General features: G+C 41.6%; 1 protein-coding gene across 5 annotated transcripts in view; it reads left to right on the forward strand.

The window, feature by feature from the left end:
* The window catches only part of NRG2 (neuregulin 2), a 177,229-nt gene that overhangs the window by 152,520 nt on the left and 5,954 nt on the right, over positions 1-18,755 (forward strand). For 3 of the 5 annotated variants that reach the window (XM_084535264.1, XM_084535265.1, XM_084535266.1), the window contains 3 exons: positions 15,470-15,572; positions 16,519-16,642; positions 18,374-18,501. In XM_084535264.1, the coding sequence (XP_084391390.1) occupies positions 15,470-15,572; positions 16,519-16,642; positions 18,374-18,501 (355 nt within the window). Of the gene's footprint in view, positions 1-11,066; positions 11,091-15,469; positions 15,573-16,518; positions 16,643-18,373; positions 18,502-18,755 lie in introns of all 5 variants that reach the window. The other 2 variants (XM_084535263.1, XM_084535267.1) reach the window with 1 other exon arrangement.

Below are 18,755 nucleotides of genomic sequence, written 5' to 3' on the forward strand. Positions count from 1 at the left end.
TGATTTATTTTTTTCAGACTAAAACATCGAAGTAGATCTTTTTAAAATGTCTAAAGATAATGTTCTGTTTTGATCTTTAACCTGATGCAAAAAGGTTTCTCTTCTATTTTGGATCCCACAGTGTCAGGGACTCCTGCTGCAGACAGCAGTGGAATGCTCACCCATGAAGTTGGTTTGTAGGGTGTCTCATGATGTGGCATCCAACATGTTCAGACGCTATTGCTATCATGCTGCAAAACAAAAATGGGTGAAAATTAGTTTTATTTTGGAAAAGTGCTTTTTTAATGAACTGCAATGGCAAAAGTAAACAGCATAATTTTTTTCCTCAGCCTTCAGAATTTATGGGAATGAGATTTCTTTAAATTTTATTCATGTGTTGAATGAACAATGCCAACTGACACATTTCCTTATCTCAGTTCTGGTCTAACCATGGAATAGTAAGGTAAAAACAGTTTAACAATCCAGGTCACTTATCTGAACTAGGATAAAAATAATCTAAGATGATTCATATGTGTTTATAGCTGTTTTCACTTTCAGGTCACAGTTGGGTAATATATGTAGCAGCTACACTGCAGCAAAGAATGCACTGATCTTGCCATTCTTTCGAATAGAAAACACATTTCACTCGAGTCTGGATTGCATGAATGCTTACTTTCTACTTTAAATGATAATTAGGTCACATTGGAAGTTGCTGTTGCTCTATAATTCACTCTGTACTTCATCATGTATGGGTTCTGACAGGTCAACAGCTGAAATACTTTAAATGAGTTTCAGTCATTTCCACTGGAAATAAAAGAGCTCTGACCTGATTATTATTTTGAGAACATTGCCAGCACTTGACAGATACTTAAACAGTAAATAATGACACCTACCCTGGTGTTGTAATAAATGTATTTGGGATGTTTTAGGTTTTCAGGCCTAGATGGGAGGCTTCTGGCTCTTTAATATAATTATTACACTATAATTGTCAGCAGGTATATCCCAGGTCTGAGGGAGAACCTCTGCAAAGTAAACTAAATTGAAGGATGCAGGTTCTGAAAGGATGCAGCAGATAGTTTTCTGAATTTGGGCCAGAAGTAGAGATGGTTGCCTTCTTCCCAGCATCACAGATGTTGTGCATCTTCCTTTTGGGAGCACCTTCCTATCTCTCCAGTTTGAACCACTACTCAGGTTTTGCTCAGGAATAATTCCCTATGTTCAGCAGGGGCTCAGGCTCTCATTGTCTGTTTGGCAGGTTGCTTTGGAGGTTTCTTTGACTATCAGAAATACCTACTAGACTACTGTAATTATGAAGATGAAAGATGTATTTAGATTGTTTTTCTTGCAAGTGATATTCTCTAAGTTGCTGTTACAATCATATGACCAAATATCTACTGTCAGACATATGCTGGGTATATACCCACTGCTTGAAGTTGTTAAAAATGGCACTTTTTTTTTTTTTATGTCATGCTCACACTGTTACTATTTTCTAACAGATTGGTACAGAGGAACTCACTAGGAATTGTATTATTGGGCTAGCTTGGGGACATCCCAGTCTGTCCTGACTCAGCCCTTATTTGGATGAATAACGTTTGCCTTTTGTAGAAATTTGCAACACCAGAATTCAGGCAAGAATCTCTGTTGTTGGTTACTATCTGCTTGTAAGGAGTTTGCATTTTATTTTGCTTGCACTGTCATGCAGATGTAATGGGAAACGTATTGAGACACTGCAGAAAAGAGAAAAAAAAAAAAGAAAAAAGAGAGATAAGCATGATAGAGCAGCTACTTAACTAACAAAATGGATGCATCATGCAAACAGAAAACATTGCTCTGGCCAAGCAAGGTACCACTTCTGAGCAGAGCTGTGGTACCTCACTGTGTCAGCTATCTCAGCCTGCCTTTGTACTAAGCCTGCATTAATTTCAGCCTCCCTGATGGTCTGTTTTCCAGCAAGAATCATACCCTAAGGAGGTCTAAGCCAACACATTTATTTTGCACAGCAGTGGCTAAGTATGCATAGGCAGTTGGTTACCATCAGCTGTGGATGGGCAGTAACCTGCTAAGCTACAGCAGCACAAATACAGGCTTTTCAGACACTGACACATAGTAATCACACATCCAGTAAGTATGGGCAAAGTCTAATGGGGAAACTCAAAAGCTTTATCCTGTTTATCATAGGTCAGTTCTACGACAGTATGGCAGATGGCTTTGTCACGTTGATAAAAACAGAAAATCCACCAGAAGAAACAAGGAAGGAGAGATGTCAGAGAAAAGAATTGCACATTCACTGAGATTAAAAAAGGTGAAAGGTACATACCTGAGAAGAAAAAATAAATGCTCTGATGCTGCCTGAAGTCTGGTTAGATCCCTTATGTCTGTATGAAATTCCACTGATCTCACTGGATCCCTGTGCACACTCCTCCATCCACACATAATGAATTGGCTGACAGGACAGTGTTGGAAAATGATGTTGTTTAGGCTTTAAATAACCTGTTGGAGGAAAGCCTTTTAGAGGCTATAAAACATAACTGAGGAACATTAAGGAAATATTTAAGCAATTTTATTTTAGATTGAAAGAGAATTAATGGCAGTGAACAAAATGGACAGTGGCTGTATGCAATTACAGTATAAAAGAGAGGAATACCCTGGTAGATGAGAACACAAAGAATTATTTCCATGGGCTGTGAGTTATTAAATCATCTTACTAAAATATTTTTCATATCAAACTCTGCATATTTCTGTGTCTGCATACAATCATAGTTGCAGATATAATTAATAGATATCCTGCACTGTACATAAGGTGTATATGTACATACAGTGATGAGAAGGTAAAGTCATATCATATGCTAGTTTCAGGAGTTAGATCTTGTGCTTGTGATGTATCTTTGATAAAGCCAGAGGGCTGGGAGCCTGTTACTACAGAATGTACAAAACCAGAAATCCTCCTTGACTTTTGCCACTGGGAATGCAATGTACAGTCAAGGAGTAACCAGCCATGCTGGCAACCTGAGTTCACATAATGGACTCTTCGTCAGACCCACTGTTCTCACTGCTCCCTTCTTTGCAACAATAGTGCAGCCAGACCCTCATTATTTCTTGAGGGAGCTTTTAGACATCTTTGCTGGAGGTTTGAATCCAAATTTGTGCTCCAGGCTACCTTCCTAGTCACTATCGAGTGTTTGGCACCCAAGTATGAGAATTAAGCTAACCTAACACTAGTGCTGGCATCAGGCTGAGACGTCTAATCCTTCAGAGGTGCTGAGGGTGATGAGCACAAACTCATTAATTTAGCTGTCAGATGTCTCTACCAGAGTCTCTGTATAGTATGTTCACAGTCACGTGTGTCTCTGTCTAGCTGTCCTTGCACTAGTGAGAACTAGAATTTAACACGTCATACTGTTGAACCACAGTTTTATTGAGTCCATAGTATTAGCTCCCAGTGACCATTTTGCAAGCCGATTGATTGTGAAATCTACTCTAAAATTGACAGCTCTGAACTTGGGACCAAAGTTCTGCTTTCTGATGTGATTGTCCAGCTTCTGCTGGCAACAGAGCAATTCCTGAAGTGATTGAACATTCAGTGCAAGAAGACTCTTTTCTTGGACAGTAGCTGGATTTGCATGGTGATTTCCCTGCATTGGAACATCCTTAAAAGTGGCTCTGAAGTCTACTGAAGTGCATAAATATGCTCTTCTCTGGCCTTACTTTTAATTCAGAGGACCTTGAAACTGCCTCAGCCAGTGGCAAAATGCTGCCTGTGGTACCAGCCTGTTTCAATTTTTAAGGGAACTAGGAACATATCTTTTTCCATTTCTTTCTTGTTGGTGCTGTTCAGTATACAGCTTCCCTCAAAAACAATCTTGAACAATCTTTGAGAGTCCTCACACTTACACTACACTTACTTAATAAAACCTTTTGATCTGCTTAGATATTCTCTTTTTCATTTTTTCTTCCTTTGTAGTATCACCTCTCAGAGAACCTCCTGGGGTTGTGATCTTTGCCTTTGCAGTCAGATTTCCATCTCTCCTTGCACATGTGGGTGAATTTCAGCAGTATCACACACAAGTCAGTAAGTCTTTCTAATAAAGATCTCCTGGGCCAGCTTCATACACAACTGTGTACTGCAGCTCTTTCCAGAACTTGTAGCTTTTCCAAAATCACCCTTTCTTTCAAGAAACATGCCTTTTTTAAAAACCGTGCTGGCACCTGAATTTCATAGCTGCCTGTTATACATGAAACCAAGACCTAGCCTAGCGCTATATTTTCTCAAGAAGTTTCTCAGGTCTTTGTGAAACACTGCTGGACTAGTAAATTTCCAGGCTTTGTGCTGGCTAGATGTAAAGGTTTCAAAAAACACATCAGCAGCTATTTCATTCCAGAAGGAGCTGATATACTGAAAGTTAAACACCATAATCTCCAACAGTAACATTTACACCTTTCCTAAGTCTGCACATTTGAATTATTTCTGCCTGAGATTTGTGGGAAAAAAATTAGAAATTTGGGATACAGTTCAGTGTCTGTGACTATCTCTTGTCTGTGAAATCTGAAATTACATCTTAATGTTGCTATTTATTCATCTCCCAAAGTCATTGTCACTGATCTAGAGGAAAAATGTCATCCCATTCAAATGTTTTCATTTTCTATTTTCCATTTTTTTCAAATAAAAGCTGAAGTCTGTAGTCTGCAAGTAAACATTCTAGAACAGAGCCAGCAGCTGATGTAATTTAACATGTTCTCCATTTTTACCCTGTATTTCATTCTTTGTTTCTTTACAAAATTAATTTTAATTCATGGTTGGAATCTTCCCACTAGTCTGCTTTGGAAGGGAAGATCAGCATTTTCTGCTGTCCGCTGAGAGCAGGCTTCCTAAGAGGAGGAAGACAGCTACACTTGTTGCATGGTACTCAGTGTAGTCAGCTGAAAACATGGAAGAGAAAAGCTTGATCTGAAAAAACAGTGTCTTGCAGTCACAGACTATCTTGTCATTTCTGCTTTCAGTGACTGCTGATATGAAGGTGTATCCTGAGTTCCCAGATTTATGTCCCCCAGGGATCCCTTGTTGAAGCCATCAAAAGCTTTTTTGGGTGGGTCTAGCTCCTGATCAGTTTGCTTTGTGGCAGGACATTTCCCTTGTATAGGTATTACAGATTCCTTCCAGGAATAGATGACAAAAATGGGAATTTCCTGAATGAGAACCATTATGTGTTCTTAACCATCCACTGCACTAGGTGTGATTTGTGTAATGACTTCAGCAGCATAATTTCTGAGCTGCCATAAAACATTTCCTGTAAATCAGACATCTGACTCTTCCCATCAGTCATTCTTCTCTAAGGAAGTTACTTTCATAGAGCGCTTCCAGCCAGAAAACTGTGAACTGTTACTACTTGCTGTGTCTGTACCAGGCTGTCTCATCCCCATTGTCCCCTTTGTACATTTCTCAGCTTCAGGCCATTGACCTGAAGTGCAAGCTACAGCATCTGGCCTGGGAACAGAATCACATGTTCATACAGCAGCACACAAATTGGCTCCAAAGCTGCCAGCTAAGCTGGTGTTGAATCAGAGCAGTGTATCTATTGGGTGGGAGGCTTCTTTTCTTAGGTATAGTTTAACTTGCTCTGAAGTCACCAAGCTGCAGCTGGAGGAGTGTTGGTGATCACACAAATATATGAGCGATCCTTTTGACAGGAGCTGTTTGGACATTTTCTTCTCTCATTGCCTCCCCATACAGAGGTGAAATGTCCCCTTGAGTAGGTGGATGAACATACCACTTCAGGCTCTTCTAGGATCTAATAGAATAGAGCTTCTAATAGAAGGTCTAAATCTGAATTTCAGCTCCTCTGTTCATTCATTCATGAGTAATTTCCTACCTGCTGATTGCAATATGAGAATGATAAATAGAAAAATACTTTTTTTTTTTTTTTTTTGTAACCTACCTTTCTGTTTCCTGCTCATTCTCTTACTCATCTGAGCCCTAAAACAATATTTAGCAGCATTTTAAATTCCACAGACATTGTGCAGCTTCCCTTTAATAACACAATAGCTGCTGACCATTTAATTAATGTAATGACTATGCTGTGGTTTGGCTGGGTAATTACAGGGCATTTGTGGTTTATCATAACAGGGTTATTTCTCTCTCCTGGACTGAAGTGCAGGTTATCCCTGGGGACCTCCTAAAGTTAATTACGAGCTAATCCACAGAAGCTCGCCAATTCACTGTTGTTACATTTCTGGACTCCTGAGGCCTACCCATTTATTTTTATTCATACAGTACTGGACAAGCAAAAAGGTTGTGCGGTTTATGGAAAGCTCACAGACTACTCAGAGAGCTCACTCAATGCCCAGTCCTTAACTCACACACAGTGTCCTTTGTCCCCAGTGTCATGGGACATTGCTCCCTCATGTCCCCTGGAGAAAGCCTAGGTCATGGTGCAGTCTAAGTATTGCTCATCAGTACAATTTATTATTGATAGTCTCTTTGTGGTCCTCAGATGTTATTTCTCCACTTTGTTTCACACCTTGGAGCATGCAATGTGACTCACATAGTCCTCTGGGGACCCAGGCATGTTTTGGGGGGCATAATGTACACAATAGCTAAACATCTTAATAGCATTCTTAGGCTACTTGAAGTCCATGTTAGCACAGGCCCAGTTTTCACAGCCATTTGCAAAGCCCTTATCCTTCTTAATCATCCTAGAAATCTTCAACACAGTGAGACCTATCTTGTCTTGAATTGTTACTTCCATAAAGATATTTTAGTTTATGTTGTTTTGTCTGTTCATCTTTTAAAGGAGGTGAAACTTTAGAACATAATGTAGTCCCAAAGTCACGACGCATCAAGTCGGTATAGCTCTTCTGTCCAACAATGAGAAAAAAATCCAGCACAGAATTTGTGACTTAACAATAGGCAGTGGGTCAACAGAGTACATGCGCTATTTGTAGCACCTAAATCCAACTGGGTTTTTCTTTCAATCCACTTCAGCTGAATTTTTTCCCTTGGGAGAAACCAGTGCAAGGTCCATGCATCACCTGCTGCCTCAGCAAGCTCTACTTAGAACAGCTGAGTAGCACCAATCTGGATGATTGGATCCAACCTGAATTACACACACATACATTTCAGATGAGACAAAGAGCATGAAATGAAGCATTTTTGTCATCTCTCATATATTTTCCCTTCTCCAGCTCTCCCATGCTTGCCAACTTTCTCTGTTGGACAGACACTTTTATATGTACAGTAGTTTGGTATTTGAACATTTACAGACTACTAGTTTGGTCTCTTTTGGGATCAACACAGAAGAGCCCAGCTTAGCTTTTATATACAAGGAATAATATAAATACTGCAAAGTAATGCATCTAAGTGGATAGTAGATACTGTTTCCTTAACACTAAGAGCTGCTTAAGGAAGAATGAGTTCTATCTTAAGATCAGTATTTCCAGAAAGGTTCGGCAGGTACAACTGGAACAAGATTTTCCAAAAAACTTGCCCCCAGTTCAGATATTTTGGGAATATTCAGATATTTTGGGAAATCTCACTGTGGTTTGAGGTGCTCAGTCCTAGCTACTTGCCATGATCAAGGAACATGTTTGAGTACAGACAAAGGTAAATGATATGAGAAAAATAATATGCCCATTTCCTCAGCCTAGAGCAACCATCTCAGAACTGTCTTACTGTGATTTGCATGCTAGCCTCTGCCTATATTGATTCCCTCTGCCACAAAGCTGGAATGCAATACACTTCCCTATTGCAACAACTCCTGTTAGGATGGAGTGACTTGCCTTCTGGAGGAGCTGCTAGACTAGCCTAGACCTCATGCTTCCCTATGTACAGCTAATGTCTGCAGAAGGGACTGTCATCTGATAGTTTCTGGGAATCCCCAGCAGCCAAGTGTGCCAGACAGCCACTCTGTTACTGACAGGCTGCATGAGATGCAGATTAATTGAATTGTTGCAGGACACAGTACAGGTGTAGCACATTACACAGAACACCTTCTCCATTATCAGCAAATAGGACTCAAAGCTTTTGAAGATGTATTACTTTTCCTAATCAACCTCTTAAAAAGCAAAGGAGGCCTCCTTCAGACATAGAATGCCATCAGAAATAGTTTTGCTCCAGACCAAAATAAATTTGTGTCTCTAGGAGAAATGTTTTCTCAAACATGTTTGTTCCCAAGTGGAATATTGTTAATATACAATAGGCATGCACTGTATGGTATGCCATGTTCATGAAGATGATACCCCTCTGCTGAATGCAGAAAATTACACTTTGAAGCAATGTTTTTTTCTGGAGCTGGGGTCATCGTGTTAGCCTCTGGATTGTAACATGTTGAATAATTTTGAATAGTCTCTTCTTTAAAGAACAGGCAAACCTTCCAAAACCCAGAATACTATTAAAGTGTTTCCTCCTTCATTGTCCCAGCCCAGAAGGCAATACCTGCTTAATGCCCAGGCTGGGAGGAGCTCCTGAGCAGGGAAAGGAGAGAAGGCTTCCTTTTGGATATATTCAGTTGTGGGTGAAACAGAAGCAATGCCTGTATCTACAACTGGCTGGCACATCACCTTGGATGCTTATTGTGCTGGAACAATTTTTCTGCATACCGTCAAACAACTATTTTGCTATTATGGTCATTAGTGATAATAGAGAAGCAACTTAGGAAAAAAATGATATGAGAATGTCAGTAGATACTAGTATGCCTCCAGTAATTCCTCTGCTTTATGAAGCAAGTTGACTTGTCATCAAAAGGAATTTTCTGCTGGAAGTCAGTGTGCAGCCTTGTCAATTTGCATATCAAAAGAGAGGCTGAGTTTTTACAATTCCACTGTATGCCTGAACTGTGTTGTCAAAGTGACGCTCAGGAGGGAAAGAATCAATAGACGAGATTATGAAAAAGCTTGAAATGATGGTAAAGTGTTGAGTAGCTATGGACTTCAGATGCAGGAGTACACGTTGGGGTATGGCTTCCTGTACGTGCAAAGCCACTGGTGGGTTTGCAGGCAGAGTCAGGCACATGCATTTTAGCTGCTGTATAGTTGCATGGTTTCTTTGCTGATTAGGAAACTTGTGGCTAAGATCCAACAAGCCAGCAGTCTGTATCTGCTCCAGGGGCTGGGGAGCAAAAAGAACTTACAGTTCTAAGGTGAGGGAAGACAATGGGAAGGCTAAATTTCTTCAGGTCTTGCCTACCAACTCTGTTTGCATAGACATTTCCGAGTTTGAAAAAAAAAAAAACAAAACAAAACAAAAAAAAAAAAACATGAGAATGGTCTGAATTGCATCCATTTGTAGCTGTAAATGTTACAGCAAATCCTAGATCAGGGAGAAAATGTGTCAGTATAGGCTGTGTGTTGCCATCAAACAGATCAATAGTGTAGATATATGGATGAAGTGTAATGCATCTCTACATGCATTTGTCACAGTGTCAGGTGAAAACAGCTTTCATAATGGTAGCGTGCTTTAGGAAAAGGTCAAGTTTCAATGTGATAACCAGAAGGTTTATGACAAATGTAATGTGTCCAGTTCTCTGCTGCCCACCACATTGTGTACATATTCCTGGAACTTGTACAAACTCACTGTGATATGCATGGTAGAGTTTGCCATTCCTTTTGCACAAATGTGAGATGTGAAGCAGAGAGCATCCAGGTTTTGTGGCCTTTAAATTACATAAAATTAAGAAACTTCCCCCACCCCCACCCCCACCCCCCAAAAAAAAAAAAGAACCCAACATTAGCATTGATTTGAAGAGAAGAACCTGCTTTAGTTGGAAAGTGTTTACATGTTCCACAACTGTTAGTGCTAATTTCCCCTACACACACAGATTTTGAACAGCATTGCAAAAGGAAACCAGTATTTCTGTGCAGCAAAAAGTTCTTTTGGAAAATATAGCAAATCAATTTGGACATCTCCAAGTTGAAAATAATCTTGTTCATATGATGAGTTGGAACAGGAGAACACACTTTAATGTACAATGATAAGTATGAATGAAGATTTTTAATATTTATGTGGGAAAAAACTGTCTTTAGGTGAGGCCAGTACTGGGAAAAGTTTTGCAATTCAGAACTGAAAAGGACTTTTTCAGCAAAACTGTTGCCTGTGTTGGACAACAACATTGTTGATTCATTAGGCAAACTCAACTTTGCTTAGCATTATCTCTTCAAGATAAACTGTAATCTTATTTGTAATGAATTTGAATCTGAAAGCAGATACTCCAGTTTGTGCTCTTTTTTATTTTTTTTTTTTAATTTTTATTTTTTTTGGCATGCTTGCTGTTTCTAAAAATGCAGAACCACAGCAAAAATGAAATTTGAAAGATCACAGACTTGAGGGAAACTTCCAGTGCAATTTGCACTTTTAGATCTGCAAGGGATTCATTACCTTTGCCCAGGCAACTAATCACTTGCAGTATCAGTGGTACAACTGCAAATCTGTACTGCAAAGAACAGTACTCACACAATTTATGTGATACCAGGAGATTTTACAGGCAATGCTGCCAGATGACATTGTGCATCCGAGACCAGGCTTGAGGTCATGGGCAGAAGAATTGTGCTTGCAGGCCTGAGGGCCCTGTGCAAGTGCCTACACATCTGTCTGCCACACACGCTTCTTTGGTGCACAAGCCCCCAGGCAGAGGGGCACGTGAAACTGTGCAGGGCACATTCTGCCTGTAGAAAGCAAATGAATGGTTTTACCAGGTTCATGCAGTCGTTATGTGTTTTGGCCTGTCTGGAGTCAGGAGTTGTTTCAGAACAAGTGTACTTTTTTTTTTTTTTTTTTTTTTTTTTCTGCCTAAACTGTAAATTCCATATCAGGTACTAACAAACATGGCTCATCTCAAAAGAATTCATAATTAACTAAAAGAATTCATAATTAACTTCCACTGCAATTTGTTTGGGTCTTTCTTTACATAAGATATAAGCTCTGGTGGGAAATTAAAATGCTCTGAAGCATACACTGTGTTCTGTGTAACCGCTGCTGAGCCTACAGAAAAACTAACCTGCTGTAACTGCACAGTGTGTGTGTATGTATATTAGAGATCTCTGACAGACCTGTTTTTCTTTTTCTCTTTCTCTTCCTTGTCTTCTTTCTGCATTGGCAGAGCATCTTGGATTTGAATTAAAGGGTATGGAACAACCATTCATTTATTAATCAGAAGCCATTAAGAGCTGCCCATATTATATTTATGGCTTTAATGGGATGATTAAAAAATCAGCTGTTCTGTTCGTTTCCCTGGCGCCAAGATAGATGTTTGGATTAAAAAAAAAAAAAAAAAAAAAAAAAAAAAAAAAAAGTAAAGCTCAAAGTCTAAATGTAAAACTATAAAAATGCACGTGTATTTTTAGCAGCACTTTTTTCTTTGTTTCAAGCAGCAGCCTGGTGTGTGTGGCGTGACTGGGATGTTACAATTGCCATACGTCTCCTCATTCTACATGCTTTTGTATATTTAACCAAAAGGCAGGAGTTCATGACAATCGTAAGGGTTGCCAGCAGGCACCGCTTGGGAATGAACAGGTGTTCCAGGAATGGGAAGGCAAGTTTTAGGAAGATAAGGACTTTTATTGCATTGTCATTCTCAATGTGCTATGGTCCACTGGATCCTAGGAAGCATCAGGATGGTTTTGCCATTCCTGCTCCCAAAGGCTGCTTCTTTCTGTGCTTGACTGGGAGGAAATTGTCCCTTGGAAGGTGACATGAGCTGAGTTATTTTAAAGACAATAAGCCTGGGAAATCAGCAGTCTCCCATGAGAGGAGAGGGTGTAATGCTGAGCTTCATGGTGGCAAGCTCAAGTGTGGAAAAACACTGCAGTAACTTGCAAGCTCTTAAAAATATCCCCTTTGGGCAACTGCCTGCTCCTGCCCAGTTGCTTATAATCATATTTTTCCTCCTTTCTCCTTAGTCTGTTTTCAGAAATGTATCAGATATCTATAGAGTAAGCACCTGAGAAATCAAATCCTTGGGGCTAGGTTTCCCTTGAGTGCACAAGCTGAGTGCAGAAGGGGTTGGTCAGGTGAGAACAGACAGATTTGTCTTTATTGCTCAATTTAAAAACACTGGCCCAGCAATGCCATCCAGAGCAGATCTTCACATGAAGATAACTTCAATTCGATTTGAAACATGTATGGGGACACCAGTCTTTCACTTGTGGATGTTAAATTATCTTATTGGGTTCCTGAGGTGGAGAGACATGCACTAACTGAATCTGGAGAAATCTGTCTCTGCTGGTTTTTGCATGCCTTACCCACTGGGTTTGGTATGTATCCCCAGCAGCTTGTTCCTGCTGTTGAAAATGAGTGCATTTCATGGTCAAGTGTTTCAGAGAAAGCGGTGCTGCTAATACCAATACACTTAAATAAACTTTAAAATTAAGGATTTTTGACATCCCTTTTTTGTTGACTTTTGTCCTTTTCCTCATCCATTCTCAATGTCATCACAGAACCGCCACACATCCTGTTCCCAGTCTGCAGTCGTCTCTTCTCTGTCATTCGTCTTTCACTTTCATGTGTTGCTGTGACACCCGTGGCTGGACTGTGATTCTGTCAGCACTATGTGGCACAACATGGTTTGTTCACAGTGTTTGCTGCTGTAGAGTGACAATGCTACTGATGAAGACATGGTGTTTGTAGAGCGTACAGACACAAATGGACAAGTCCTGCTCCAGGATCTTAACTTCTCAAACACAGAAGTGTAGAATGCTTCCTCCTGTTTTCTTTCTGTTTCTGGCAAAATGATTTTATGCAGCATGAAGATACTCTGTTACCAAGCATCAACATTAATAAGGTGTTAGGAGCCAAGATAAATTACTATAAGCAGGTTGTTTAATTTTTAGTTTTACAGTAGTGACTGATGCACAGACTCTGACTTCAGTGTTTCACATAGCAGAGCAGAACTGTCACTTCAAGACTGAGCACGTGATTCTGCATTTCTGATGAACTGAACCATTCCCCCTGTAATTCAGGTGGAAGTGCCAGAGACAGGGTTCCATACTTATCATGATTACCTCAACAGAGGCTGGGATTTGGGCCTTGAGTGAAAAATTTGGTCATATAGCTAATGGGGTAAAAAAAAAAATAATAATTTTGATGGTTTTGCTGTCTTTCTTCCTCTCCTTCCATGATTCAAAGGAAATTCATACTTTAAAATAAATAAATAAATAAAATGCAGTTTGTAGCAAAAACAGTAGCTTATGAAGAATCCTTGAAAACAATTGGCTTCATGGATGGGTCTATGGTGAAAAAAGGCCTCCTTCCCACCCTTTTTTTGGTAAATCATAAAGGAATACAGCTGGGTAGCAGCAAAATTTTTGCCCAGTGCTGTCTATAATCAGGACATGATCCTACTTGATTCTGATAAAATGTCTGAATTTCCTGATGGAAGGAAATAGCTGTACAGCTGGAATCCAGATCCCAAAGCTGTACAAGAGCAAGAAAACTTGTCTGCCATGGTTGCTGATGCCTGGAATAGGGCACCTGCAGTGGAAATACATAGCTGAAGCAAATATTTCACCCCACGGTGAATTCCTTCCCCTAGCCAGCTCCACCTGGCTCCTTGTAGTAAGAAGCAAGGAACACCAGGTCAGCCAACACCCAAGCTCCTGTGCATGAGCAGGTCCCAGGCCATACAGGCTCTGGCTCTGAAGAGGTGCAGCTGGCTGGTAAAACAGATACAGCTCGATAACTTTCAGTCAGACACCTGACCTGCTGTTCCTGTCTTACAGTGGCTATGGAGCTGGAGTCTGGGAGAATCTCAGCTGCCTGCTTCTCTTGTGCTTGGTGGGACTTTGCTTTTTCAGCAACTCCACCGGTGAGTGCTCTGAGAGCCTCCTGAAGCCAAAGGCCAGGGCACAAATGAGAGGGATGGAAATTTACTTCTTCAAACTGCAGCTTTGCAACAGAGACATGAAGCAAGCACTAATGATGATGTTTTGCATCTTCATGTCAGGATGGTTATTCACTGCCTCTAGTTTAGCAATTTGTCATTCACAAGTTAAGAGCTAGACAGAGAGAAACATTTCTCCCAGCACTTTTTTCTTCCAAAAATAATTTTCCTTTCTAAAAAGGCAAGCTGATAGTAATCTAAATATTATGTTATCTACAATGTTTTGTTACTTCCACCTTTTTTCTTTTTGTTGGAGTCTATTCCTGAGAGTCAATGCTGGTACCTAAAATCAGACACATTTCTCTTCTGGTCATGTATTTCATTGGTTTGGTAGCACTGGGAATATTTTATAGTCCATTGAAAGTAATTAGTGTAGCCTGGTGAAACACACTGAGCATAGCAACCATGGCATGAGGTTTATTGCCTGATCTATATTAAAAAATATTTCAATTAATATTAAAGAAGACAAACCCCAATGGCTTTACAATTAACTCACAGTATGGGATCACAAGCACATTGGTCATAGATGCTGAAATACAAGTCTCATGGCAGCTGTGGACTGAATCCTTCTCAGTCATTCAGATGGAGAACCAAATGGCCTTTTCTGATCTCAGTGGAGATAGGTGGATGTTGCTGAGAAGAGCATCTGCCCTGGTATAGGTACAGAGGGAGAGGGGTCCTTGATATACAATTGCTGCCTAGGTGTAGTTCAGTAGCACTGCAGGTGACACCCTACCATTTTCTTGGAGCTTTGACTTATTTGAATGAACTACCTGACTTCCAGCATGGTCTGGGTTTTGATGCAAGTGACTGATTTTTCTGGTTTGAATGGCAGTCCATGACAAATGGTAATACTTGGGAGAGGCAGCAGCCTTGACTTTTGTGTGTGCATCTGAGTTACCTGGTGCAATGGAATTAATCACTTCCTAGGTCTCATTAAAAAGCCATAACTGTAATTGGTTACTGTATTTTAATTACCCCACTCCCTTTCCTTTGTCTAATGCACTATCACTTTTCCATCTTCATTCTGCTTTTTGAGTGTTTTAGGATGTCCCTTCCAGCACCTACATGCTTTGGGGCCTGTTGCTTGGTGGTTTCTAATGCATTGCTGAGCTCCAGGGCATGCAGCCGCTGCAAGGAAAAGGCATTCTGAGTCCATCAGAGCAGAGGGCCTGTGATGAGAACATCACAGGGCTATGTGTGTACGTGGTGAGTGGGGGATGCTTGGGGTCGTCCTTGTTAGACTATTAAGTTGCCAAGAAGGGGGGATCTGCTGGAAGGGAAAGTAGATTCATGGGGCTTTTTGAGATTAGTCACCAAGTTATTCTGCGGGAAAAGAAGAGAAAGCAAGAAGCGTGCTTGAGTGCAGAAGGGGTGAGCTACTGAGCAAGAGAGGGCGAAGGTACAGAGAGACAAAAGGACTGAAGATCTCTTGAGGGGTGAGTAAGATTGGGCCAGCCTGTCTCAGCTTCGGGCAGCTATCAGAGATGGGCAGTGGACTGATAGGAGATCTGACTGAGCCCTGCTCTCCATCTTGCCCTCACGCAGTGCTGGTTCCTGTGCAGCCAGATGCATCCGTGGTGCTGGAGCCTGTTTATAACTGGTTTCTTTCTCTCCATTTGCAGAAGCAGAAGAGCTCTATCAGAAGAGAGTTTTAACCATCACGGGAATCTGCGTTGCCTTGCTTGTTGTGGGCATCGTCTGTGTGGTAGCTTACTGTAAAACCAAGTGAGTATGCGTGGTTAACAGACAAAAAGTGGTGAGAGGTTACTGAGCAGTCGAGTTGGTGCTTCACACTTTCGTGCTGTTCACCCAATGCTATTTTTAAAGCGGTGCTGTGCTGTGGCATTCCCAGTGAGGTCTTATGAAGAAGGCCAATAAATCCATCTATCATTCTGTGCCCAGGCAGGACGTTTTCCTGGGACCTCTTCCTTGTCCCCTGGTTCAGCATCACATTGTGAAGCCAGGTGATGGTGTGTGACTGGGAGAAGTTGTTCCCTGAGCCAACAGCTTATCACCTGACAGATGAAGAAAGCTGGGCTGTGGCCCAGGAGCTGTGGTCTCAGTTGTTTACATATCAGGGACTTTTAAGGCATTAAAGATTGAGCGAAAGACTTGGGAACCTCTTCTACGGTCAGCCTTCCCTGCCTGGACAGCACCTGTTTCCCCACCTGGACCTTGAGTGGGTTTGGGTTCACTTTCTATTCCCCCAGGAGACAGGGAGACTTGTGAAGTGAATGTCCTCCCAGAGACATGGGGAGGCTGTCCCACATCATGCTTAATGCAGGACAGTTCAAGTGCCTCGCCACCAAGACCAAGCCAGGACCGGCTTCCCCTTTCCCTTCTCCCCACTTTTCTCTTCTGCTCCTAGTCCCATGCTTCCTCTGCCTCCACTGCATTGTGCCGGGCCTTGTTTTGCAACAAGGAGACTGTGGACCCCGTTCTCTGAAGCAGCCATAGTAGCAAACATTCACATTTCTTTGAAAAAGCAGCTAAGGTGACTAATTTTGAATATTTGCAGCTTTCCATAAATACCACTGAAATATCAAGTGTGTCAAGAGGTGAATCAATACCTGGTTGTTGCCTCCTTTATCATCTGCTTCCTCCAGAAAAACCTGGAGGCAGAGGACCCCATGAGATAAACCTAATAGATTTTTTCCTTTCCTTTTTAAAGGAAACAAAGAAAACAGATGCATAATCATTTACGACAGAATATGTGCCCTGCCCATCAGAACAGGAGCCTTGCAAATGGGCCAAGCCATCCACGTTTGGATCCTGAGGAAATCCAAATGGCTGATGTAAGACCTTTGTCTCATTCTCCCTGTATGTTACTGAGTGGACACGTGTTCTGTCAGGGGTTTGAGGTGGATTTGTACGCTTACACTCCTGTGTGCCTTTGCAAGAAGAGAAAATACTAAGAAAATTGAATGAGAAGATGAGGTTCTGCACAGAAACATTTCCCAAAACAAAATCTGGAGGGAAATGTGAATTTACTTTGAAGCATCAAAGATGCGATTAGGGCACTCAGGACAGGCTTGTTGTGATGAATCAAGTGCGATCCTGTTTTCTTCTCTGTGAGATGTTCCCAATGTTTCCCATTTATTAAGCTGTCCAAGTGAGCCTCATTTTGCAGCATGACAAATGGGAACAGCACAGTGCGGGTTGGAGCAACCACAGTGGCTGTGTTGCACATCATGGGTCAGCACCACGTATGTCTGCCTGCCCACACTAGTTGCTTCCTGTGCAAGGTGACACAACCTGGTGGGGTCCCAGTGTGTCACTTTAGTGACAACCTTCTAAGAATTTAGGGCCAGATCCAGAAAAGCAGCTCGGCCACTCTTCTAACATCAGTCATAGAAGAATCCCATTGAGCTGTGTGTTCTCACTGTCAACATGCTTAAATGCCCTGCTGAACTAAGCCATTGAAAGGGATCAGAAAAAGGGAGAGGGGAGGCAGATCCAAAACAAAAGTACTCCCCTGGGCCAGAGAATTTTCAGTTTCTCATATTCCAAAAATTTTGCTTTGGAAATTTCCTTTTGCCTTCCCTTAACCTCTGCTGCAGCTTAACATCTGCTGTGTGCAAATGTTCATGTGCACTGATCCCTGATGGGAATCACGGAATCAGAGAGTGGTTTGGGTTGGAAGGGACCTTAAAGACCAGCTAGTTCGAACCCCTTTGCCACAGGAAGGGGCACCTTCCACTAGATCAGGTTGCTCAAAACCCCATCCAGCCTAATCCTGAATACCTCCAGGGATGGGGCATCCGCAACCTCTCTGGGCAACCTGTTACAGTGCCTCACACCCTCAGAGTAAAGAATTTCTTCCTCATATCTAATCTGAATCTACGTGCTTTCAGTTTAAAATTATTAAGCATTGTCCTATCACTACATGCCCTTGTACAAGGAGTACTCTGAGTCAGTTACAAGCTCTGCTGGGTTACCTTTGGGATGCTAAAATTTAACTAGGTGTAAAGCCAGCACTGAAAGAGGAGGTAAAGAAAATTTTAAAGAATCAGCCATCTAAGCCTGAAATGCTGACTCCCCCAGAGAGCTTTCTCCCCGTGAAGAGCACGGCTGACCCTGCTTACTTTTAGATGAAGGAATGTTTCAGTATAAATATTAGGATTACACCTAGTGTTTCAATAGGGTTATGCTTCTGACAGATCTCATATGGTTGCCTTGTTTTTGGTACTCTGTCTGATGCATAACCTCCTGCAAGAAGAGATGCATTTCTGCTCAGTAGCATCAAATATAAAGTGCTGCCACAGCTGTCTGGGGAACCCCTTGGATCTTCATACTCCTCTGTAATCCCTGTGCCAGGGCTCTTTTCCAGCATTCAAAGTGCAGAGGCAGAGAGGGGCCACTGCATGGCATTTTCCAGCTTCCTTTTTTCCTTCTGTGGGCTAGGGAGCTGCGGTACTCGCTCAATCCTCAAGTGGTTTCACCAGAAATAATGCAGCCAGCAGAATTTGGCTGCAGCAGTGCTGACAAGCTATTGGCTGATCTGTGTGATTCTTTGTATTTTACAGTATATTTCTAAGAATGTTTCTGCCACCGAACATGTGATCCGTAGGGAAACAGAGACAACCTTTTCGGGAAGTCACTCCTGCTCCCCATCACATCACTGCTCCACAGCCACTCCAACGTCCAGCCAGAGGTGATGTATACCATTTCCCCCTGAACTCTTACTGCTTGCCTTAGGATTCTGTGAGATACAAAGCCAGTAAAAGATTCTCCTTTCATCTCTCTTTCTGTTTTAAGTTGATGTTTGGCATTACAGTGCCATACAGGCCATTGCCAACACTTGCAGATCTTTGCTAGCACAGCTGGTTAGTGAGAGGTGTGGAAAGGTGTGATGCTGCAGGTCAACTGCAACAAGGACCCAAAAGGAACCTACTGCACTGACAGAGG

This window comes from Aythya ferina, assembly GCF_964211825.1.
Source record: "Aythya ferina genome assembly, chromosome: 14".
NCBI classification, from domain to species: Eukaryota; Metazoa; Chordata; class Aves; order Anseriformes; family Anatidae; genus Aythya; species Aythya ferina.